The sequence below is a fragment of the Octopus bimaculoides genome, chromosome 16, assembly GCF_046866305.1.
Source record: "Octopus bimaculoides isolate indiv1 chromosome 16, ASM4686630v1, whole genome shotgun sequence".
NCBI lineage: Eukaryota > Metazoa > Mollusca > Cephalopoda > Octopoda > Octopodidae > Octopus > Octopus bimaculoides.
In genome coordinates, this window is record NC_142943.1 from 10068641 (window position 1) to 10096369 (window position 27729).

The 27729-nt window shown below is 37.7% G+C and overlaps 1 protein-coding gene across 5 annotated transcripts in view; it reads right to left on the minus strand.

The window, feature by feature from the left end:
- Window positions 1-27729, minus strand: part of LOC106881175 (unconventional myosin-XV) — a 329895-nt gene that overhangs the window by 206725 nt on the left and 95441 nt on the right. For all 5 annotated transcript variants that reach the window (XM_089364116.1, XM_052973941.2, XM_052973940.2 and 2 more), the window contains 6 exons: window positions 26774-26974; window positions 22851-22914; window positions 21524-21637; window positions 15243-15404; window positions 13692-13805; window positions 7628-7686 (listed from right to left, as the gene is read on the minus strand). In XM_089364116.1, the coding sequence (XP_089220242.1) occupies window positions 7628-7686; window positions 13692-13805; window positions 15243-15404; window positions 21524-21637; window positions 22851-22914; window positions 26774-26974 (714 nt within the window). The remainder of the gene's footprint in view (window positions 1-7627; window positions 7687-13691; window positions 13806-15242; window positions 15405-21523; window positions 21638-22850; window positions 22915-26773; window positions 26975-27729) is intronic.

Below are 27729 nucleotides of genomic sequence, written 5' to 3' on the forward strand. Positions count from 1 at the left end.
CTGAGTTCAAATTCCGCTGAGGTCAACTTTGCCTTTCATCCTTTTGGGGTTGATAAATTAAGTACCAGTTCCATTCTGGGGTCGATCTAATCAACTGGCCCCCACCGCAACAAAAATTTCAGGCCTAGAGTAGAAAAGATCCTTTTATCTACTATTTTATTTCTATATACATTGTGAATTCTCTGTCTGGAACATCCCTACACGCTCACCTTGTCTCTGATGACGGAATACCCAGTGTATGGAGATGCTAGCCAATCTCGGGATATCCCAGAAACAGCTCTAAGACATGTAATAATTAATTAATTGACTGATTAATTAACTAATTAATTACTTCAAATTCGCCTTACTCTAATTAAATATTCTAAGTGATGTGAAATGCTTGCCCTCCCTAGGTCTTGTCCTTTTCCCTCTAATACATACATACATCATAAATTCCTTTTCTATCTATATTCATAGGTGCAGGAATGGTTCCAGGTTCAGTCCTGCTGCATGGCATCTTGGGCAAGTGTCTGCCACTATAGCACCCAGGCTGACTAAAACCTTGTGAGTGGATTTGGTAGAGGAAAACTGAAAGAAGCCCACTGAGTGTGTGTGTGTGTGTGTGTGTGTGTGTGTGTGTGTGTGTGTGTGTGGTATACATGTGTGTGTGGTGTGCATGTGTGCATATGTGTGTTTCAGTTTGTCCCTCACCACTGCTTGACAATTGGTTGGTTTGCTTACATTGCTGTAACTTAGCAGTTCAGCAAAAGAAACCAATAGAATAAGCACAAGGCTTTAAGATGATAAAAAAACCCCACAGGTACTGGGGTCAGTTTGTCTCACTAAATCCTTCAAAGCAGTGCTCCAGCATGGCCACTGTCCAATGACTGCAACAAGTAAAAGACAAAAGATTTCCGTGCTAGCAACGGTTGCATGAACGCACATTGAGGTTTTATTTTATAACTGGATGCTGTTCCTATCGTTAACCCATACCCGTTTAACCAATTAAAGGAGTTTTCATTCAATTCATTTTTGAAAGTGCAGAGCTAGCAGGTTACTAGTTGACCAGGAATTGCCAACAAACCACCCTGACTGTGGCTCAGAGATTTCAACACGCAAAGCACAAGGTGTAAACAATCACAGACACAGATTACACACACACACACACACACACACTTTCTCTCTCTCTCTCTCTCTCTCTCTCTCACACACACACACACACAAACACTTGCATACACACAGATATATCTGATGGTCTTCTGTATAGTTACAGTCTATGAAACACACGCATACACACATGCATGTATATTTTTGGCTATGCAAACAGGATAATAGTATGCAATATTATATCCATTATGGTATATCCATTTAGATCCGATTATTTACTTACAAATCAAGTTTCTTTCTCCTGTGTGGCCTTCCAGGTGAAGCATTGCACAGAGTAAGAAATTTAATCGAGAAGGTGTGACTAATCAGGCTCAAATGAGTGTATGTATGATTGTTTATATAAAACATACATACACATTTTCATATCTTTATAGATGAATACATATACACACACAAGCATATATGTATACAAATACATACTCATACGCATCTATATATATAAAAATGAGAATGTGTGTCTGTCTGTCTGTCTGTCTGTCTGTGTGTGTGTGTGTGTGTTCCCCTAAAACTCGAGAACTACACAACCAATTTCATTCAAATTTTACACATGTCTTACTTAGGGTTCCGGTTGTGTTTTAGTTAAAAAATTTTTTTAACTTCTTGCATAGTTCGAGCCCACAGCAACATCATATCTCCTCCACTATCTAAGTATTACGTGTCAAAAGTGAAACAAAAACACTCATGTCAAATACTTTCATTTTAAAGATGAAACTATTCCACTAATTTTTAACTTCTTGCATAGTTCGAGCCCACAGCAACATCATATCTCCTCCACTATTTAAGTATTACGTGTCAAAAGTGAAACAAAAACACTCATGTCAAATACTTTCACTTTAAAAATGAAACTATTCCACTAACTGAAACAATCACATTTCGATACTGTAATGACAGATACTTTCACTTTAATGGTGTGTGTATATATATATATATATATATATATATATATATATATATACAGAGAGAGAGAGAGAGAGAGAGAGAGAGAGAGAGAGAGAGAGAGAGAGAGAGAGAGAGAGAGAGAGAGAGAGATAAAGAGAGAGATGTATATGTATACATATACATGTATATGTACATGTATATGTATAGATATAGATATAGATCTATATGCATACATGTATATGTATACATATGTGTAGATGTATATATATAGGTGTACATCTAATATGTACACATATATAAATGCATACAGATATCTATACATATATACACCCATACACACGCACATATATATGCACAAAAACACACACATTAGTCATTTGTTTTCTTATCCAAAACTACGTCAAAAGTATTGAATGGATCTTTAAGAAATTTGGAAATTATATTCTATGCATAATGGCCATAACGCCCATGAAAATTCATATATTTTTGATGTTGATGAAATTTTAACCATACAGATTACACACAAATAAAGTAATATTTCTAAAATTTTTTCTTCTTAGAAGTTACAAAGACCCCTTCATGGGGACTTCACACCCACAATTTAGTCATTTTTCCTAAGCAAAGACGAATACAGTTGTACCATTGGTAGCTATAGGGTCACCCGAACATAACAGATGAGCATTATTTGTAATTCAACGGTACAACAGTGTAAGACTATCCTTTCAGATATACTTACATTGTGATTTCTGCAATGTGGTGCATAAATTGTCAAGTAAATGAGACTCATCTTTGCCTCCACTGATTCACTTGCAAAATGATGAGTAAAATTATTTCGTTGCAGACCTCCTTTGAGTTTTTTTATTACCACTGCGACACATATAGTCCCCAGTTGGTAACATTGATTTCAAGGCCTTCCCAGATGAGTGACTGGTTGTTCTAAGACATTTATTGATTGTAAATATTTTCTGCCCAGTTACCTATCGGTAGAGTGGTCATTTGCAAACTCCAGAGGCAACACTTTCATTTCCCTTTACTCCAAACGTCACACATTGTTGTTTCTATTGAGTCATGCCCTTCCAATTGCTATAGATCCATAATGCATCTTAAAGCTGTACCTGTCACCTGTATGGTGAGGAATCCTACATTGGGGAGTAGTAACGACTAGGCTACGGTAGCTGACTGATTATCATGATCATTCGTCTTTTGCTTTCCTGTAGCTTTGCTCTCTTTTACAAACCCAGTGAACATACATATATTTCCTATTTTAAAGAAATTCAAAAATACATATTACACACAAGTTAAAAAGATTCCCAACAATTAAACTTCTCTGGTTGACATTAATACACCCATCACCAATAGGGGCCTTAACTCCCACAATTTTCAGCTCCATGAGCTCCATTTTTCAGGAGCAAAATTCTTTTAAGGTCCATGTAGTGTCTTAGGCCAAAAAAATTTTTAACTTCCTGCATAGTTCGAGCCCACAGCAATATCTTATCTCCTCCACTATTTCAGTAGTTTGTGTCAAAAATGAAACAATAACATCACTCTACTGTAATGTCAGATACTTTCACTCTAACACTGAAATTATTCCACTATTTCAGTATTACCTGTCAAAAGTGAAACAATAACATGTCGCTACTGTAATTTCAAATATTTTCACTTTAATATTTTCAATTTCATACTGAAACTATTAAAGTGAGACTATACTCTCACATATATACAGGCATACTATATGACCCAAGTAAAAACATTCCCAACAATTCAACTTCTCTGGTCGACATTAACACCCCCACCCCCAATAGGGGCCCTCATTCCCACATTTTAGAGCTCCATGAGCTCCATTTTGCAGGAGCAAAATCTTTTTTACAGGTTCCAGAAGATTGAAATTTTGGAATATGCGCATAAAGATCAATAGTATGGGATACATGTCTCATGATTAGAATTATTTTAGGGTGTGTAAAGAGGGAAAGAACCCTCATGTGCAATTTTGATGAAATTCGAATCATATGTATTCCAGTTCCTTACAGAAAATATAACAGAAAAGTCTCATTTTACAATTGCATGTAACACGGGCAACGCCGGGTATCTCTGCTAGTAATATATAAATTTATATATATATATATAAAACAGAGATAATAGTGAGAGATTAGCAATCCGGGCAAAATATTTCGTAAGCTCTCTGTTGGTACACCAGGTTAACAATATTGTTTAGATAAGTGAAAATCTCCAGGTAATCTTTTAGTAGGGTCCAAATTTATGGTTCATCACAATTCTATATTGCAAATCCATGGATGGGCTCCAGTCAAACTGTTTTTTACACAAAGTGATATATAAGACAAGGTATAAATAATGGTCAGAAAAATATGTAATGGCAATTGTTTATACTTTGACACACACACACATATATATATATATATATACTTTATTTAAAAGCAGCAGAAATATAACAAAAGTCTGTGCTTACTCCGGTATATATATATATATATATATATATATATATATATATATATATTTAGCCCACTCTGTGGGGTGGATGGTGTTAGGAAGGGCATCCAGCTGTTAAGAAAATGCCAAAACAGACCCAAAAGTCCAGTGCAGACTTCTGCCTGGCCAACTCCTGTCAATCCATCCAACCCATGTTAGCATGGAAGGCAGACAATAATGGAAGGTTAAACAATGATGATGATATATATGATGCCCTTCTTTCAGTTTCCATCAGCCAAATCCACTCCCAAGCAAGGTGCCATGCTATGGGACTGAACCCAGAACCATGTGTTCAGGAATCAAACTTCTTACCACACTTCCACACCTATATATATATATATATATATATATATATATATATATATATATATATATATATATATATATATATATATATGCATGTATGTCAGGTCACTTGTGAGGTCTCTCATGAATGCTACTGGTAACATGGAATTCAATATAACTGGTTGCATAGTTGGTTTGTTGGGGACTAAACTGGCACTCTACAAGGCTAACCTAGTGACGAGAGTTGCTACGAGCCTAGGAAGAGTGAAAACAACTCCTGTGAAATAGATGAACCTAGTGTAGGTTCGGTGACTATCTAGTAATAGCATGGACACTCAAAAATTTCAGAATGGTGTATAGATATATAGATTGGTGTATAGAGATACTGATAACCAGTTGTTAGAACACAACATTATTTATAGTTGACGGATATTTGTCCTCATCTTGTTTGTTGTTAACACAACGTTTCAGCTGATGTATTCTCCAGCCTTCATCAGGTGTCTTGGGGAAATTTTGAACCTGGGTTGATATGAGTTACATGTACTGGTATGTATGTGTGTGCGTGGGCATAAGTGTGTGTGTGGGCATAAGTGTGTGCGTGGGCATATGTGCTCATTCAGGTGGTGTGTGTTGTGTGTGTGTGATTATGAACACATAGTGTGCATGTGTATAGTGAATGTTTGTGGGTGAAAGCTATGTGTTTATCCATGTCGTGTGTGTGTGTGTGTGTGTGTGTGTGTGTGCACACGTATGTATTGTCTGTGTTCAGGCATTATGTGCTTGTGTGGTGTGTGTGTGTGTGTGTGTGTGTGTACTGAGCTGAACAGTGTTGTGACTCTATTGGAGAGTGTGTGTGGATATGTGGATAATGGTGTGTAGATGTGTGGATAGTGGGAAGATGTTTGTGGGTGTGTGTGTGTGTAATGGTGTGTGAAGTGAGTAATGAATTGAACATTGTGTATGGGTGTTTGGATGGTGGTGTGTGTGTGTGGTAGATGCCAATTATATGTATATGTATGTATAAATTCACACACACACACATTTATGCTTGCACACACATATATACAAGGATAAATATACACAAATACATATACACACATATGCACATACAGGGGTTGGACAAAATAATGGAAACACCTTAAAATTTCAAACAAATTTATTTTAATATGAGGTAGGACCACCTTTGGCAGTAATTACAGCTTGAATTCTACAAGATATGGACTCGTACAAAGTTTGAATTGTTTCCAAAGGAATTTTTGTCCATTCTTCAGCTAAAACAGTCTCCAGTTCTTGTAGTGATGATGGTGGAGGATATCGACTCCTTACTTGTTTTTCTAAAATGCACCATAAATGTTCAATAATATTGAGATCTGAGGATTGTGGTGGCCAGATAAGATGTTCAACTTCACTAGAATGTTCCTTGTGCCATTCAGTAATAACTTTAGCTGTGTGAATTGGTGCATAATCATCCTGAAAAATTGCGTTTCCCTCCAGAAACAGTTCCACAACCATAGGATGAATTTGATCAGATAAAATACTTAAATAGTCTTGACTGTTAATTCTGCCATGAAGGGAAACCCTTAGGCCAGTGGATTTCCAAGATATAGCCCCCCCCCCACCAGATCATCACAGATCCTCCTCTATGTTTTCCCTCTTTCTCAAAGGCTGTCATTACTTTCGAGACAGTACTTCTTGATACACCAAACATTTCGGCCATTTTCATTAAACTAGCACCCACCATATGAGCACCAGCAATTTGACCTGTTTGAAAGTCCAATAGATCTGTCATTTTAATGAATTTTTATTACCTTTTTCTTTTGATATTTGAAAAGAAACAGCAATTTTAGCAAAACATTAGCAACACTAATAATAAATAAAAAAATCATAAAAATAAACAAGCATTTGACAGTTTTATAGATACTTCAAAATTATGGTGCTATGATGCTAGGTGTTTCCATTTTTTGTTCAACCCGTGTATATAAGTATAGGTAGAGCCCTTAACCTTTGTGGCCCCATTTAAATAGTGAAATCAATCATATCAGTTAATGACTGACTTCACTGAACCAATTGATGACTGCTGAGAGAATATAAGTAGACAAGTAGATCCAGCGGATTGTAATTCTGGGATAGGAAGAAAGCATTGGCAAGTGTTTACTACAGACATTGTAAGGTGAAATATAGTAGCAATGATGAGAGGTATAGCATGCCCATTGGGTGTACATGAGTAGGGTTGGTACTTGGCTTATCTTGAAAGAACAGATGCTGTAAGAGAAAATGAAGCTGTATGCAGTATCTGTCTATGTATCTATGTGCTTTTGTGCATACTATGTGGTCAGGGGTTCAGTATCCTCTTCTCTTGTGAGTGAATTTGAGAGATGGTAACTAAAAGACACTCGTTGAAGGTAGAGTGGGTGTGTGTGGTGTTTGTGTGTGCATGCACGTAGTGTGTGTGTGAGGGGGGATGGGATGAGTATGTGTGGGTGTGTGTGCTTGCGTGTGTTTTTAAGTCTCCTTGTCTTGACACCATGCGCAGCTTGTAAACAAACATTTCTCCTTTTTGTATGTGGTGTCATTTGTTAGCAATTTTCTTTGGAAACATGTCTAGCCATTGAGTTGTTGGTGTGTCAGGTTTCAGGGGCAAGCAAGGAGATATTACGTTGCTTGGAAACGGGTGAAGGCTGGTGACAAGAAGAACATCAGGGAATAGAAATCCCACTTCAGTGAATTTTACTTGACTCATGGATAAGTAGACATTAAAATGGTGAAGAGGACATACATACACACACATGTAGCAAAATAAGAGTGGACATACTATATTATATATTATGCTTACCTTGCATCTTGTGCTTGAGCAATTGTGAATGGAGTGACAAGTCTTTCATCACGGGCTTCCTGAAAAAGATATTCAGATTTCTATTTGTCCTACTGTAGCAAACACATATACACTCATGCACAATCACTCTATCTTTCTCATATGCAGATTCACAGACATATGCATATAATATTACAAACACACAAAGATTGAGTCGAATTGGGTACTTAAGTTGAGGCACTTCGTTAGGCGGAATAATATACACACACAGCAATATTATGTAAATACCAATCATGGCTCAGAAGTATTGCTAAAATGATATTGTTGCAGTGAATGCAGACAATTTGACCCATCTGAGTATATAATCCGCTCTTTAGCTATTCAGACATGTCATCATCATCATCATCATCATCGTTTAACGTCCGCTTTCCATGCTAGCATGGGTTGGACGATTTGACTGAGGACTGGTGAAACCGGATGGCAACACCAGGCTCCAGTCCGATTTGGCAGAGTTTCTACAGCTGGATGCCCTTCCTAACGCCAACCACTCAGAGAGTGTAGTGGGTGCTTTTACGTGTCACCCGCACGAAAACGGCCACGCTCGAAATGGTGTCTTTTATGTGCCACCCGCACAAGCCAGTCCAGGGGCACTGGCAACGATCTCGCTCGAAAATCCTACAGGAGCCAGTCAGGCGGTACTGGCAACGGCCACGCTCAAAATGGTGCATCTCATGTGCCACCCGCACAAGAACCAGTCCAGGGGCACTGGCAACGATCTTACTTGGCTTGCCGGGTCTTCTCACGCACAGCCCATTTCCAAAGGTCTCGGTCCGTAGTCATCGCCTCGGTGAGGCCCAATGTACGAAGGTCTTGCCTCACCACCTCAGCCCAGGTCTTCCTGGGCCTACCTCTTCCACGGGTTCCCTCAACTGTTAGGGTGTGGCACTTTTTCACGCAGCTATCCTCCTCCATTCTCACCACATGTCCATACCAGCGCAATCGTCTCTCTTGCACGCCACAACTGATGCTTCTAATGTTCAGCTTTTCTCTCAAGATACTTACACTCTGACGGGTATTCACATTGACATTACACATCCAACGGAGCATACTGGCTTCATTCCTTGCGAGCTTACGTATGTCCTCAGCAGTTACAGCCCATGTTTCACTGCCATGTAGCATGGTTGTTCGTACGCATGCGTCATACAGTCTGCCTTTTACTCTGAGTGAGAGTCCCTTTGTCGCCAGCAGGGGTAAGAGCTCTCTAAACTTTGCCCAGGCTATTCTTATTCTAGCAGCTACACTTTCAGCGCACCCACCCCCACTACTAACTTGGTCGCCCAGATAGCGGAAGCTATCGACTACCTCTAGTTTTTCACCCTGGAATGAGATAGAAGTTGTTTCCTGTTTGTTTGCAGTCTTTATTGCACCTGAACATCTGCCACAAACAAAAACTAACTTGCTAGTTAACCTGCCTTTGATGTTGCTGCACCTCTTATGTGTCCATAGCTTGCACCGGGTACATCTTATAGAGTTACTACCTACTCCTTTTCTACATACTGAGCAGGGCCATCTACCTGAAGGGGTTTGTGTTTTATCTACCTTCCTACTTATTAGGATTTTGGTTTTAGCTAGGTTGACTCTAAGGCCCTTCAATTCTAGACCTTGCTTCCACACCTGAAACTTCTCCTCTAGTTCTGATAGTGACTCCGCAATTAGGGCAAGGTCATCAGCATAGAGGAGCTCCCAGGGGCAACCTGTCTTGAACTCCTCTGTGATTGCCTGGAGGACTATGGTAAATAATAGGGGGCTGAGGACGGAACCTTGGTGGACCCCTACCTCTACCCGGAATTCATTGCTGTACTCATTTCCAACCCTCACCTTACTGGCAGCATCTCTGTACATGGCTCGCACAGCTCTCACTAACCATTCTTCTATCCCAAGTTTCCTCATTGACCACCAGATAAGGGATCGGGGGACCCTGTCAAAGGCTTTCTCCATGTCAACGAAGCTTTCTCCATGTTTTATTAAATATACAGTCCATAATATACATCAGAATTTGCGAGAAAGGTAAATAAAGTATAAACAGGTAACAATTGAAGGACAGGTGTCAATTCATTACGGCTGTTTCTAACAAATTTTTTAATTGATTAATAAGTACTTTACATCATTATAAAGAAACCGTTTTCTTCAGATGAATACGTGAACTTTACAATCAAGGGCATTCCAAATGATTTAGCAAAGTTTAAATCTATGGAGCAAAACATTTTCAATGATTCTGCTACTATTTCAGTTGAAAGAATGGATTTACCAAAATAATGTGCATTTAATCAGATCAGAGAAATTTAGAGGTTAGTTGGGTTTTTATGCGGAAGAAGGAATAAACGACCTCCAGTGACCCAATTATCCCCATTTCTAACATTAGAGAAAGCCATGGTTCCGGCCCTGTTAGTCTGGGATATATCTATGAAGGAGTTGTTTATTGTCTAGTGGTAACTGGTAAGAAAATTATTTGTGGTCAGATCAAACTACTCAATTATCAAGGTCATTTTTGATGAAACCAATTCACAAGCTTTATCTCTATCATCAGAAAAAGCAGAGGGAGGTAATAGGGAACCAAAAGATGGGGAGGAGCGGGTAAAGGGAGAAATGAAGAAAGCCAACCCAACTGTTACCAATTACCATAATACTAAAAGAGACAAAAACTCTGAAGGATAATGGAATAAAGGTTATGGGGGTGAAGCCCTAAACCATGACTTTGGGAATCATTGAATGAGAATAAAGAAGCCAACTAATAGCAGAGCTGTAATATTATAAGAAAAATTAAATATTAAATATAAGGTATATAAAACCTTATATTTAAATTATAAAATTACTCAAAATTATAAAAAAGTGTGTATTAAGATATAAAAATTAAAAGAATTAAAATTCTAAAGAAATATAAAGTATATAAAAAATATAAAGTATATAAAAAAGAGATATAAAAATATGAAAATATATAAAAAATATGAAGGTATGTAAAATTTTTTAAAATGATATCAATAAATATAAAAAGTTTTTAGATTACACACAATATTTAAGGAAGGGTGAAAAAAATATTGTTAATTGTGCTAACAATAAATAATAAATGAATAAATTTTAGACGAATGTTGTATAAAGGGTCTACAGATGTAATCTATATATCCACAGGGTAGATATATATTAACTATAAGGTAAACATTTACAAAATCCTTAAAATCATATAAAGAAAATATTAAGATATAAATCTTTAAAAAATTAAGAAATATAAGATATAAAAAATATAAAAACCTACAGACATGAAATAGAAAAAAAAAATGAAAAATAGCTTTATCCTCCCTTAATTATAGCATAAAACATTAAAAGTTTTTGTTATGTGAAAAAATATGATGTTAATAGTAAACAGTCAATAATAAAAATAGTAACTAATAAACATAAGTTGTGCGAAAAATATAATGCTATTAATAAAAAAAAACAAAGAACAAGAGCACTCAGAAAGTGCAAACCTCTGCCAAGGCAACGCCAGCGTCCTCTCAACAATTAGCCAGAGATGATTTTTAAAATGAGAATATCTGAAATAAACTCGTCTGCTCTCACAAACGAGAATACTAAAAAAGAACCTGACCACTCTCAAAAATTAAGTAAAAAAACAGGAAAAATAATCCAGAATTCTTGTCTGGTACTGGATTGATCCCAAAATCTAATCAGTTCATGCCAGTCATAAGGCCAAACGTCCCTGCAAGTTTCATCTAAATCCATCCAGCAGCTCTTGAGATATCTTGTCCATGGACAAACAAACAAACACAACTGAAAACGTGTGTGTGGTGAACAACAGATGAGGATTCCACAATTTTTTGCAGAAGGACCAGCATAGATATTTGCTTCTAATGGTCAAATGGTTGTACTGTATATAAGGCCACTCTCTCCATCAAACTGACATTGATTGTACAGGTGCACAGTGTTACTTATTTTATTGACCCCAAAATGATAGAATGCAATGTTGGTCTTGGTGGAATTTGAACGTATAACATAAGAAATCCTGAAGAAATAAATACTGCTAAGCATTTGCAATTGTGTATGGGGAAACCTATTGGATGTCATTCGCTAAATAACTGAGAAAAATGAGGTCAATGTCAAAATAGTGAAAAAATCGGTCCCCACATCAAGTTTCATTTTTTAATAGAAATACATTATGTATTTCTATTAAAAAATGAAACCCGATGTGGGGACCTATTTTTTCATTATTTTGACATTGACCTCATTTTTCTCAGTTGTTTAGTGAGTGACATCCAATAGGTTTTCCTATGCACCATCACATTTTGTCCTGCATGCTAACAATTCTGCCAGTTCTCCATTTTGCCATGTGTATGCATATTATCACATAACACACACAGTCCTCAACAGATTGTGATTCAGTTCATTGTAAATTGTAATGTCATTTTCTCCACCATCACCGATTACAGTGACACATTCTCGCTGCTCATAGAATCCAATGATGGACAAGCAGAATTTTGACAACAGACACAGTGTGCACAACAAAAACAATTATGACAGTGTAGCAAGAGCTAGAATCAAGCCTAGCATATTTCAGTTACAAAGTTGATGAGACAAGCTGGTCATGCGCACATCATATATTGTTCTAATTAGTTACCAATTAGCTTGCAGCTATATCAAGGAACATCATCGAATGTCCTTTAATCTGAAGCACTTTGCTCAGTATCAAAACATTTCCACACCAAGAATCTGGACACAAATATGTGAAGGGCACCAGGAAACACACAACTCATCTCTTGTCCAGCAACACTAGCTTTTCTTTTACTGAATCCCCCCAGAAACAGAAAGGAATTCTTCTTCATATTTGCTACCAATTCTTCCTGGCATTTCAAGCCTAATTAGTCATTATTATGCTCTATTTTAATCTCGTTATAGTGTCACCACTAACCAATAGATGTTGACGTTCAGTTGTTCTCCTGTTCAATAAATCTTTTAATAAAATATACAGTGGCTGTGTGGTAAGAAGCTCACTTCCCAACCACATGGTTCCAGGTTCAGTCCTACTGCATGACACTTTGGGCAAGTGTCTTCTACTATAGCTTGGTCTGACCAAAGCCTTGTGAGTGGATTTGATAGACTAAAACTTAGTGTGTGTGAGTCTGTGTTTATACCTTATCACTGGTTAGTGACTAGTGTTGGTGTATTTATGACTCCATAACCTAGCAGTTCAGCAAAAGGGATCGATAGAATAGCAGGCTTTACAAAAAAATAAGTACTGAGATTGATTCGTTTGACTAAAAGTTTTCAAGGCAGAGGCCCAAGTATGGCCACAGTCAAATGAGTGAAACCAGTAAGAGAATAAAGATAAATTATGTTTCCATCTGTTCATTATAATATAGCACACAGCCTGAACAATAATCAATAACAACACACTAGGGAACCTCCAGAAAATGGCAATAAAAAAAAAATAAGAAAAATCCATTTTTTTAACCACAACATGAAAAGAAACATCATGAACAATAAAAATAAAATTAAAAAAAACAGCAGAAACAACAACACCAACAATAGAACCAGTGACAATAATCTTTTCTACTCTAGGCACAAGGCTCGAAATTTTTGAGGAGGGGGCCAGTCGACTGGTACTTGATTTATTGGCCACGAAAAGATGAAAGGCAAAGTTGACCTCAGCAGAATTTGAGCTCAGAATGTAAAGTCAAACAAAATACTGTTAAGCATTTCGCCCAGTGTGCTAATGTTTATTTCTTTACTGCCCACAAGGGGAGACAAACAGAGGAGACAAACAGATTAAGTTGATTATATCGACCCCAGTGCATAACTGGTACTTAATTTATCAACCCCGGAAGGATGAAAGATAAAGTCGACCTTGACGGAATTTGAACTCAGAACGTAGCAGCAGATGAAATACCACTAAGCATTTCGCCCAGTGTGCTAACGTTTCTGTCAGCTTGCTGCCTTGTAACAATAATAACATGATGAACAGGAAAAGTCATGAGAAGTTCATCAACCACAACAATGAACATAATAACAAAATTAAGTGGGAGGTAGGAGAACATACCATGACTTTTGTGGTGAGAGAGGATTTCAACCAGTCTGGAGAAAGTTCAAGTAGGTAACTGATCCACTTAATCTCAGCATCACTTCCCAGTTGCATCATATCATAATCTGTTTGCTGAAAAATGTAAAAGGTTCATATATGATAAGCTATTTATTACTCTCTCATTGGTGTTAAAGCAAAACAACAACATGCATACGAGCATGGTCATGTGTTTAAGAAGTTTGTTTAACTACCCATGTGTTGTCAGGTTCAATTCCACAGTATGTCTTTCTTCTAAAGCTTTGGGTTGACCCAGTGCAATTTAATACAGAAAAACTGTTCAGAAACTCATTATATAAATATGCATACATAAATATATATATATAAAGCACTTAGCTTTATGGTAATCCAATGGATGCAAAATCCAGGGTAATCTCATAGATCAGCCTTATTTATTTTTATAGTATACTGTTCTATAACTTGAGGTGTGCTTCTTTTTGGGATTTATGATTTACTGACGATGTATATATATATATATATATATATAGTTAGCAAGGTGAGACACACATAAGAAGGAAGGAAACAAAGGACCACTGATGAGGTCACAGAAGTGTGACGAAAGAACTCTGGCCGAAATAAGATTAAGATTAATGTAATATAAAGCTGAAGCAAATTAACACCAAATATACAGTGCGTGTGTTTTTGTTGGCTAAACTGGCAATATGACCATCCCCATATATATATATATGCAAAATAAATAAGGATTCAAGTGAATCAGGCACCTGAATGGTAAGGCACTGGGTCAGGTCGAAAAGTAAAATGTGTACACATCAAAAATAGAGGAATACCTATGTGGGCACCAAAGTACAAGCAGCAGGATATTCAGGTTGTGTACATGATTAACTGTACCCAAATGAGTATATCAATAGCCCTTGAGGCTAATCAAGAAACAAACATTGTACTAAATATACGGTCCATAATATACGTCAGATCTATGCAAGAAGCGGCTACACACAGAGGGGACAAACAACAAGGACAGACAAACGGATTAAGTCGATTACATCGACCCCAGTGCATAACTGGTACTTAATTTATCGAACCTGAAAGGATGAAAGGCAAAGTCGACCTTGGTGGAATTTGAACTCAGAACGAAACAGCAGTTTCTATCTACCAAATCCACTCACAGGGCTTTGGTTGGCCCGAGACTATAGTTGGAAACACTTGCCCAAGGTGCCACGCAGTGAGACTGAACCTGGAACCATGTGGTTGGTAAGCAAGCTACTTACCACATAGCCACTCTTGTGCCTAGGAACATAACTGTTTTAAACATGGGTAATAATTTCTTCATTCTTAAATTAATGCTCCCAGTATACATTTGTAGGACAATATACACTATGCAAAACCTCTAGACCTCTATCCTAAACAGCAATACCTGACCATCTCTCAATTTTATATTAATAACTACATCATATAAACATCTCATGACCTTATATTAATCAACAACAACACAGAAGCAAATGACATCTTCATCAGCAACAACAACAATAGAATCTACCAACACCGTATACTTACATTGGTTTTGCAGAAATAGATATTACCCAGATGCAGAACAGAAGCCAATATACTTTGGATAGTTTTCTTTTCTGTCTTGGAGAACCCCAAGACATCCATGGCTTCAGTAAGTGCACGGAAGTTCTCAGCATCATTTCGGCCTGGAATAGTACAGCTGTTACCCTGTAATAATAATAATAATAATAATAATAATAATAATCATAATAATAATAATCCTTTCTACTAAAAGCACAAGGCCTGAATTTTTTTTTTTTTTTTTTTTGCAACAACATTTGTAAACAAACATTTTTTTGTTTTTGGAAGCGTTGGATGTGTATCGTATCATACAGACAAAAAGGTAATATTTTGAATGCAGTCTAGCTGTGAAAACAGCTCAAAGAATAGGTAATTTAGCCTTGTATGATGGAAAAAGTTGTCAGCATACAGCTATGGGACTTGAACATTCATCTCTCAGATATCGGCTGAGTACGCTATCAATTAAGCTAAACTGCCAGCTGAAATTATATGGGTCAGATGGAATTCATTGAGGTAAATTTTCTGTGGCTAGATGCCCTTTGTGTCATTTACCCTTACTTGTTTTTAAGTAAGGTGATATTTCCTATGGCCAAACATGTTTTTATAGATGATTGGAAATGAGGGCTTTACAAATTATGGAATAAAGATACTTTGCCAACATAACATGGCAGTCCTGGTTTAGGATGAATGTTGCTGTAATTTAGCCCCAGGAGACATCGTCACCAGCTGGCTATATGACATGATCTGTGTCCTTATATTTTCAAACAAGGAATCTAGCACCCCCACTCAGCTCAAAACAATATCTGTGTATCGCGATTTCGAGGTTATTTCCCTTCATCAGCACGGATTATGTCTATTTTAAATAGTGGAGTTACGTAATTAAATGGGTTGTCATTTATTGACAAAATAGAAATTACAATCATGATTACGGGATAGACATCACTGTATGCAATATTTGATTGCAAAGTATATTATAAGATCAAAGAAGTTATTGAAGTGAATTAAATAAAAGAACTCATCAAAGGACATTTTAAGGTTAAGCATAATTATGGAATTATCAATTAATAACACAGTATTAATTACAACTTAAATAAAAGTTTGAGAGAGATCAAAGACAGACTCATCAATATCATCACTGATGTCAAAAAGGTCTTCCTATTCTTAATGTGTCAACTTTTGTCTACATCTTATAATATGGATATTTTCTGTTTCTTCTTCAAGTTGTTGGCTGTCATGGCCATCAGTTCACAAATAGTTATCTTTGATGGTTGATGATGATGAAGACTCATCTATATTATTTGATATTCCTATCTCCAGAAAATTATCTATCACAATCTCATTTGAAATACCCTCTGACACATTCTTCAACCATAATGTTACAAGAGACAAGCTTCGCTTCTTGAGGTCATCACCTTTGATCAGTTCCTTCAGGTCAGAAGACTGCAAGGTCATCTACATCTGACATATCCTTTCTTCTGATGGTTTATCCCATTCAAAGATAGTAGCAAAGATGTGAAGCTGCCTTGGGTTGTATTCAGTGAGTTGACCTTCTCATTGTCTCTTGTGTTCATAGAAATATTCTCATACTAGGGGTGATTTCTTCATTTGAAAGTACCCTGGTTGTTTATTTTACACTTGTGAATCAAAACCCCAGGTAGCATTTCTCTCCTTTTTGTTGATTCCTTTCCCTTAAAAATTACAATTGGCATAAGCTTAGTCTCATCTGTATTAAACACAAGCACCACATTTAAATGTACCTCTTTATGTTCTGTGGTCTTCACATCAACAGTTTTTCTCTCAAGTAAACTATATTGTTTCTAAAGAGATAAAAAAAAAACATAGGAGTTTCATCCATATTTCTAACCTGTTGAAGTTGATAACTGTTTTCTTTGTTTCAAAATAAAGGTGTGAAATGAATTTGCTAGTGTTATTAGTACTTATTAGTATCATTTAATTGTAATTTATGAGATATGTTAGTTTTTTGATGCAGACCAAGCCCTTGTCTTTCCATAAAATAATTAATTCATTCGTTGGGAGCTTTCGATAATGGATTTGTAAACATCTTAGTAGCCTTCAAGCTTATCTGTAGCAGAGTATATAACTTCTTTTAGTTGTTCTATATTACCATTCTTTTTCCATAGATAGCAATAGAGTCTACTTCTCACTACATGCTTTTACTGTCTCTGGCATTTTCAGTAAGAATTCTTACAGCATTCTTCCATTGCTCACAGCTTTCTCTGATACAGAAAACTCCCTCTCAAGAGCCCTGTAACCACTGACTTCTGTAAAGTTCACAGCTTCAAAACTGAAAACAGCAACATATGAACATTTTCTCTTTACACCTGTAATAACAATGTTTGGCATGAAATATTTTCCCATGCTGATGCTATGTAAAAAGCACTGGTGCTGGTGCCACATATAAAGCACTGGTGTTGGGTGCCACATAAAAAAGCACCCAGTTCACTCTGTGAAGTGGTTGGTGTTAGAAACTATGCTAAATCAACCAAATGAAACCTGGTGCAGCTTGCCAGTTCTGGTTGAACCATTAAGTAATGATGAATATTGATTTAAATATTTCCTTACCACACTTACAACCTAACAGACAATTCCTAATAAAATTCCCCAAACTTTTTATTTTTGACCTTGACTTTCACTCCTTCTCATCACTGTTAACTTTCTTCCTCAGCATTCACTCCTCACCCATAAAATTCATTGCTGTTGCACTGACAAGAATATAGAAGCAGGAGAAACCATTCTTGTGTTAGTTTGGAGTGATGCAATTCTCCAGTGATGAAAAGGTATAAAAGGTGCTTGGAACTGACTAACACGAACACAAGAGTAACATGGAAGCTCTAGTATGCAACCATTGTATCTAAATTCATTGAAAAATGCAACAATTGAATAATTCCAGCCACTACCCTCTTCTTTGATGTTTGCAGTTCAGCCAACAAGCTCAAAAGATCAAAGACTGAACGACATTTTCTGGTTTAGCTTTCAAACATTAAAAAATGCGGTTACTTAATGTGACTATTCCCATTTGCAATAGGTTATATAACATTGAAATTTCTTGCACAAGTTTACTTAACCTCATACATCAGTCACGTCTCTGACTTTTTTAAAAACTGAAACTGTAAACAAAAGGAAGCAAAGTGAAAAAGAGCCTCATAAATAAATACAGTAAACCTTGATACTCTGTCATCATATCATCATTATTGAACACCTGTCTTTCATGCTGGCATGGGTTGGACAGTCTGACAGGAGCTGGCAAGCCAGAGGACTGCACCAAGCTCCACTGTCTGCTTTGGCCTGGTTTGTAATGGCAGGATGTCCTTCCTAACAACAGCCACTTTACAGAGTGGACTGGGTGCTTTTTACATGGCACCAGCACCAGTGAGGTCTGCTTTGGCATGAATTCTTGTGACTGGATGCCCTTCATAATGCCAACTACACTATAGAGCAGACTGGGAGCTTTTTCTGGCGAGGCCCGCTTGGCATAGTTTTTATGGTTGGACGCCCTTCCTAATGCCAGCAACTTTACAGGAAAAGAGTCTTCTACAATACATTCCCACCATAAAAGTCAATTTTATACATGATATCACATTGTGATATCTCCATCTGCCACTTTTTGCAGGCTAATTATTGTTTGTTTGTGAGTCAAATTATTTACATAATTAACTTGATAATTTCATGGCTGGATTCACTTGGATTTTAAACTAGTGCAACAAATCAAATATATATACATATTTTTTTTTATATATAATAATATAAATCCCTGAAGGAAATTAATCAAAGTTACCTTTAGGCTAGATGGGACTGACTACCCAACTTTTGAACTTTCATGAAACTAAAAACAGTTGTTTTCCATTATATGTGATTATTTTTGTTATTAAAGTTGTGGTTGATATTAGTGGCCATGTTGTTTAAATCTAAGCTGGTTATGATGAAGCAGACACGTGATCAAAAATCATTCCAGCCATGATCATCCTGTCTTTATGTATATCACGGACAACTGTTCAATGTACAATTGTTTATTTCAGATGGAGAAGTGTAATTTGAGAGAGATTTAGCTGTTATTCCTAGCAGATGGACTGACCACATAGAAGTCCCCCTTATTCACCCAGTTGTTGGTGGTAGTGGTCATCATCATCATCGTTTAACGTCCGCTTTCCATGCTAGCATGGGTTGGACGATTTGACTGAGGACTGGTGAAACCGGATGGCAACACCAGGCTCCAGTCTGATTTGGCAGAGTTTCTACAGCTGGATGCCCTTCCTAACGCCAACCACTCAGAGAGTGTAGTGGGTGCTTTTACGTGTCACCCGCACGAAAACGGCCACGCTCGAAATGGTGTCTTTTATGTGCCACCCGCACAAGCCAGTCCAGGGGCACTGGCAACGATCTCGCTCGAAAATCCTACAGGAGCCAGTCAGGCGGTACTGGCAACGGCCACGCTCAAAATGGTGCATCTCATGTGCCACCCGCACAAGAACCAGTCCAGGGGCACTGGCAACGATCTTACTTGGCTTGCCGGGTCTTCTCACGCACAGCACATTTCCAAAGGTCTCGGTCAGTAGTCATCGCCTCGGTGAGGCCCAATGTACGAAGGTCTTGCCTCACCACCTCAGCCCAGGTCTTCCTGGGCCTACCTCTTCCACGGGTTCCCTCAACTGTTAGGGTGTGGCACTTTTTCACGCAGCTATCCTCATCCATTTTCACCACATGTCCATACCAGCGCAATCGTCTCTCTTGCACGCCACAACTGATGCTTCTAATGTTCAGCTTTTCTCTCAAGATACTTACACTCTGACGGGTATTCACATTGACATTACACATCCAATGGAGCATACTGGCTTCATTCCTTGCGAGCTTACGTATGTCCTCAGCAGTTACAGCCCATGTTTCACAGCCATGTAGCATGGTTGTTCGTACGCATGCGTCATACAGTCTGCCTTTTACTCTGAGTGAGAGTCCCTTTGTCGCCAGCAGGGGTAAGAGCTCTCTAAACTTTGCCCAGGCTATTCTTATTCTAGCAGCTACACTTTCAGCGCACCCACCCCCACTACTAACTTGGTCGCCCAGATAGCGGAAGCTATCGACTACCTCTAGTTTTTCACCCTGGAATGAGATAGAAGTTGTTTCCTGTTTGTTTGCAGTCTTTATTGCACCTGAACATCTGCCACAAACAAAAACTAACTTGCTAGTTAACCTGCCTTTGATGTTGCTGCACCTCTTATGTGTCCATAGCTTGCACCGGGTACATCTTATAGAGTTACTACCTACTCCTTTTCTACATACTGAGCAGGGCCATCTACCTGAAGGGGTTTGGTGGAGGTAATATTTTACTGTTTAGCCTCAAGTCAGTAGCAGGGATACAATTAAACGTAGTCCAACTGTGACCATCCCATCGTTTTGTACACATTTAAGATGACACTGTCCAACATGTCCTTCTTACTTTACGATGGTAGGGTGATTTGTTAGAATTTGGCTGTTGTTTCTGTAAGGCTAAACAACTGTCTACAGGCTTCCTCAATAGGGGGTGATGGTGGTGGTAATGGTGGCAATATTTTACTGCTTAGCACTCCAAAAGCCCTAATTAAACAGGCTTAAGATCAAAGATGTTCTAGCTGTGACCCCCTTTTATTCAGTCACACTTGTAGTGGTAGAGGTGGTGGTGAGCGCGATGATGGTAGTAGGGGGTCAACCCTCATCAAACAGACCTCAAATCAAAAGCATTCCAATTGTGACCATCTCATCTTTATTCAGAGATACTCTCATTCTATGTGTACTTCCTTTATTCAATACTTGGAGATTTGGCTGCTAATTTAAGCATGCAAAGAACCTGCATAGACAATCCTTTGTTCGCCCTGATGGTACAGAAATGTTGGTGATAACAGCTGTGTTTTTTCTCTGTGAATGGAACCTAGGATAGTATCCTATAAGTCCATATATACCCCCATCCCTCATCTCATATCCTACCCATGTCATTATCCTGTCCTTTCTATATTATAAGCATTCAAAAACTACCTCCTACTTCCTCTCACAATCTCTCTCTCATTCTCTCTAATATCTTTTTTTACTCTATTAAATTCCATCCAAACTACCCTCTACTCCCACTCTCTGTATAACTCATTCTCACTAATGTTCCTTCACCTCCTCCTCCACCCCCTGTTCTCACTCTAATATCCTCTCTTCCACAAGATTCAAATCCTCCATCCCCCCACCCCTGCACCATCCACCATAGTATAGTTATCAGGTGATATATTTACCTGGTTCAGGTAGAAGTACTGGGGAGCATCTTGGAGTCCGTATTCTTTCTTTTCTTCAGGAGTCATAGCAGACAACATCTCATAGAAGACATGGTAATTCCTTTCATCATCCGGCTGTAAAGAGACAAACATGACACCAATGAGTGGCCACTTCTGTTCATACTCTCCACCTTGCAGAGATGAGAGTGAACACTCATCATCCAGCATTCTCACACTCAACACATTAAAACAAAAATACTTTTGGCTCAATATGTGGTACAGTATAGTGAGGTACAATCTGGTGTGGTGTGGTGATACAGGAAACAGTGCAGTGTGGTGTATTGGTAGTGTGATACAGGGTACCATGTGGTGTAGGATAGTGCACTGCTGCACTGTGGTGCTATATGGTGTATGTGTGACACAGGATGCAATGTAGTGTAGTGTAAGGCAGTATGATGCTGTGCAATATGGTGTGACACAAGGTACTACAAAATGATATAAGATGCAGTGTGGTGTAGGATTGTGTAGTGCTGCACAGTACAGTGTTCTGCAGTGTAAAGTAGTGTTATGCTGCAGTATAGTATGTAGTGTAGTACAAGCTGCAGTTTGGTGTAGTACAGTGTAAAGTGGTGTGATGCTGTGCAGCATGATGTGATAAAAATGCAGTGCTGTGTGATACAAGGTGCCATGTGGTGTAGGATAGAATAGCATTGCACTGTACAGTGTGCTGCATTGTGAGGTGATGCTATGTGGTGTGATACAAGGTGCAATGTGGTGTTGTTCAGTTACAGTATAGTACAGGGTACGATGTGGTGTATGACAGTGTAGTGTTTCACTATGTAGCATGCTGGAGTGTAAAGTGGTGCAATGATACAGGGTGTAATGTGGTGCTGTGGAATGTAATGTGGTGTTGCAGTGTAGTACAGGGTGCTGTGTGGTATTTTGGTATGCAGTGTGGTGTGGCACAAGGTGCAGTTTGGTGTAGAATAGTTTAAGCTGGAAGATGTATAAAAGCCCCATGTGTGTGTTTGTGTTTACATTACACTGCTTATGCAACAGGGCTCTTTGTTTACAATCTCCCATAAACATTATATCAGCTCAATGGTTCAATATACAAAGACCAGTGGAATGAAAAGTACCTTACTTAAAAAAAAACAAGAAATATTTCATGACGACAAAGGCATCTGACCATAGAATTTGATAAGTCTCATCCAACCCATGCTAGCACAGAAAAATCAGATGTTAAAAAGGAAATGACACAATATAATATGGTGTATTATGAGAGAGTGAGGGTTCACATGATCACCAGAACAAGATATGACAAGATATGATAAAGTACAACACTCACCTGCTTAACGATACGGGACCTTTCCAGGAGATATTCTGCTGTGCGGGCACCACAGATGGAGCCACTAGAAGACAAAATAAAACAATGACAATATAGCATATAGTATATTCATGACCCACTTTAGTTAATTAAACAATCAAATTTAAATATAATTAATATATTGGTTTCAAATTTTGACATAAGGCCAGCAAATTTGGGGGAGGAAGCCAGTCGAATACATTGTCCCCAGTGTGTAACTGGTACTTACTTTATTAACTCCAAAAGGATGAATGGTAAAGTTAACCTCGGTGGAATTTGAACTCAGAACGTAAAGCTGGATAGACAATAAGCTGCTAAGCGTTTTGCCCAGCATGCTAATGATTCAGCCAGCTCGCTACCTTAAATATAAATAACATGTTAACAATATTAATATTGCTAACATTCTCTTTTACTCTTTTACTTGTTTCAGTCATTTGACTGTGGCCATGCTGGAGCACCACCTTTAGTCGAGCAAATCGACCCCAGGACTTATTCTTTGGAAGCTAGGCTTATTTTATCAGTCTCTTTTGCTGGACTGCTACATAATGGGGACATAAACACACCAGCATTGGTTGTCAAGCGATGGTGGGGGGACAAACACAGACACACAAACATATACACACATACATATGCACAACAGGCTTCTTCCAGTTTCCATCTACCAAATCCACTCACAAGGCTTTGGTCGACCCGAGACTATAGTAGAAGACACTTGCCCAAGGTGCCACCCAGTGGAATGAACCTGGAACCATGTGGTTAGTATGCAAGCTATTTACCACACAGCCACTCCTGCGCCTATATATTATTAATATATTAACAATCAATTTGAACTTGTATTGGTGGGTTAATGATAGGAAGCAAATTATGGTACATAATTGGCAGTTAAATATAATACCTGGAAGGAAGAGAGGCATTTCATGTGTGAATAATAATTTGTAACTAGCCTTTGAAACACACTGCATTAAATATACTAGCACCAACTTAGCTGATTTTTCTTTTTCCTTACAGATAGCATTTCTAAATTATTTATTCTCTAAAATATGCTAATTTTCAACACCAACTACTATTCTGTATTGTACATCTACTTAATGAATCTACTTCAGTATGTACACTGAAGTTTTGCAGACATCTTATGAACTAGGTCTAGAGTTATCTCCCATCTTTCCTACTAGAATAATGACTAGAAATGTTAATACCATGTAATAAGCTGAAAAAGAAAAAAAGAAAAAAAAATCAAAAGCAGGTACATTCTATTCATTTTTCCTTATTCGTAATTTCACATTCAAACTTCTAGTCCTACCAGACATTACGAAGAAATAATTATCTCCCCTGTACTAACTGTCCACTAGGTGACTTCATGTGTTTAAAATATTGATTTTTAATTTTGGTACAAGGCCAGCAATTTCACAGGTTGGGGTAAGTTCATTGCATCAACCTCAGTGTTCAACTGGTACTTACCTTAACGACCCTGAAAGGATCAAAGGAGATATCAGCCTCAGTGAAATTTGAACTCAGAACACAAAGACTAATGAAATGCTGCTAAGCATTTTCCCTGGCATGCTAACGATTCTGCCAGCTTAATGCTTTCCACATGTTTAAAATATTAGTAATTAACAAATATTGTCTTTTCTTCCCAACCATGCAATTATTTCTAATTAAACTTAATCTTCAGTGCATTGAATATTTTAACACTAACTTAATCATTATAATTAATAGTTGAATTAGAAGAATGTGGTACTTTAATTGAAAAATGGGCCGACCAAAGCCTTGTGAGTGGATTTGGTAGACAGAAACTGAAAGAACCCCGTCGTATATATGTATATATATATATGTGTGTGTGTGTGTGTGTGTTTGTGTGTCTGTGTTTGTCCCCCTAGTATCGCTTGACAACTGATGCTGGTGTGTTTATGTCCCCGTAACTTAGCGGTTCGGCAAAAGAGCCCGATAGAATAAGTACTAGGCTTACAAAGAATAAGTCCTGGGGTCGATTTGCTCGACTAAAGGTGGTGCTCCAGCGTGGCCGCAGTCACATGACTGAAACAAGTAAAAGAATAAGTGTGCTATCAGGAAGAGCATTCAATCACAGAATATTACCTCAGAAATGTTTGTCCAAACCATGCCAGCAAGGAAGAATAATTTAGATAAATGTAAAGTCTTTAGATAATTTCAAAAAGTCATTATAAAAAACTTAGAAGAGGTGGCAAAAATATTTTAATTGCATATTAATATATTTTATTATTAAAGTGTTTTTTTAATGCTATTAATAGTTTTATTGATGGTATGTTTTTATGTTTCAGACAACAACATTGTCGCCATCCTCTCTTTACTCTACTCTTTTACTCTTTTACTTGTTTCAGTCATTTGACTGCGGCCATGCTGGAGCACCACCTTTAGCCGAGCAAATCGACCCCAGGACTTATTCTTTGGATGCCTAGTACTTATTCTATCGGTCTCTTTTGGTGAACCGCTAAGTTACGGGGAGATAAACACACCAGCATCAGTTGTCAAGCGATGTTGGGGGGGCCAAACACAGACATACAAACATATACACTTACATACATATATACGACGGGCTTCTTTCAGTTTCCGTCTACCAAATACACTCACAAGGCTTTGGTTGGCCCGAGGCTATAGTAGAAGACACTTGCCCAAGGTGCCACGCAGTGGGACTGAAACCGGAACCATGTGGTTGGTAAGCAAGCTACTTACCACACAGCGCCTGTATATTTATCCTGTATATTTAATGCTATGGATATTAAAAAGTTAATTAAAAATAATTATTTAGTGGGGAAAAGACAGTCTTAATTAATGATTAAAAAAATTCCTAGTAAACAACATGTAATGAAAGCTGAAAAACACTTTTTTTTTATCAAAGACATCAAGAGATACAGAGTAAAACAATAAACTACATGGTCATTTTGGCAAACTTAGCTTTCCTCCTCCTACTACATCTCACACCAACTCCCCCTGTTTCCCAAGCCCTGACTGCTACTGCATTGACAACATGACTATCCTCCCACCACCAATCATACCCAGCATGCATCTCTTTGCCCTCCTCTCTCTACCTAACCTTACTCCTGATCTCATTCATTTTAATCCCATTAAAGCAAAAGTGATCTAATTCTTAAATCTTTATTTACAAACAATTTAAGATGAGTGGTTAAAACTACTACTACTACTACTACTACTACTACTACTACTACTACTACAAAGGTCTATGCACCTTTGAATGTGCTTAACTTTGTAGAATTGAAACTGGCCATATCTGGCCAAAATAGTCAACCAGTTTTCTGCTCAAATGGACAGATCTGGCACCTTTCCCTAATGTCATTCTAAAACTAAACCATCACATCATCGAAATCTTGGTAGTGAAATATTGCATGACTAATTCAAAACAATGTAATTAAGTAAGCAATGTGTTTGATAGAGGGATCTGAATGCTTACCGGTTAAGCACTTCACAATACTACCCAAATTAAGGAGACCATAGAATAGACCTGTCTCTCTCTCTCACTATCCCAGCTGCTCTATCAAACCCTCAACAACACATACTATAATTTGCCTTCCACCATTAAACTAACAACACCAGTTCAAACTAATTGTTAACGACACAAACCCCACACAGATATAAATCTGACATCACAGGTCTAAGAGGGCTCAAAAGGCTATGGTCACCATACTTAACTTTCAGATTAATGAATAAAAATATGTAAAACCTGTAAGGTAGGAAAATAGGTAGAATCAGTTGATAGACATGGCTGTGTGGCAAGACGTTTGTTTCTCAATTACATGCTTCTGGGTTCAGTTCCACTGCACTGCTCCTTGGGCAAATGTCTTCAACTATAGGCTTGGATTGACTAACAACAGCAATATAAAGCAAAAATAATAAAATACAAGCAGACTAACCTTTGAAAGAAAAGTTCTATATATTTCCCAAATCGGCTGGAGTTATCATTACGTATGGTCTTGGCATTGCCAAAGGATTCAAGGAGTGGGTTTCCTTCCAAAATCTGTTCAGTGATTAGGTTGTCATTATTGCGATTGACAAGTGCAACATACTGCATGATGAGTTTGCAGCTCTCGGTCTTCCCAGAACCACTTTCACCACTGGAGGAGAGAAGATAAAATCAAAATGTAATTTATAACAGAGAGAATATAAATATTTTTGTCAAAGACTCCAAAATCAAAAAAAAAGTTAAATTTTCTATGGAAGAGAAAGTAATTTAGAGGGTACAATATATTAACTACCAGCTCCTGAAGAGGACTAATTGGGTCTGCAGCCCCAAACTAAGCAGAGCTAAATAGCATGACTATAACATGTCTATAATGACTATATGCCCTGGTGATCTTTGACCAGAGGTTAAGGATGGATAAGAATTAATTTGGTAAAGCAATCATTCTATTGTTCCAGTCCCAAGTTCAATTCCAACTGTTGGCCAATTTGTCCCAAAGTTCTTATCTCAATGTAAAATTAACAAAGCGAATGTCATTTATCTCCCCCTTGATCTCTGACATCATCTGACAAACACCAACCAAGATGGCGCGAATAAGCCAAGTTTTACTTGTTAGAAATAGTAACCCAAATACCTTTAAATAAAATCCCAAAACTAGATGTTCAAGAACTGAATGAAGGGCAGATTTTCAATCTCAGAAACATCCTGATTCCGAAAAGGTATAATATGTCTATGCAGAGCAAATGTAGACTGAGACACAGATGCAAGACACTATCAATTCAATAGTACAACACAAATAAAGCAATCCACAAACAAGAGACACACTCTATACAGTGAATATCCTGATTTTTTGATTCAAAGCTGATGGATTGGTACTTTGACCAAATCCAAAAACTTGCAGATCGTTGG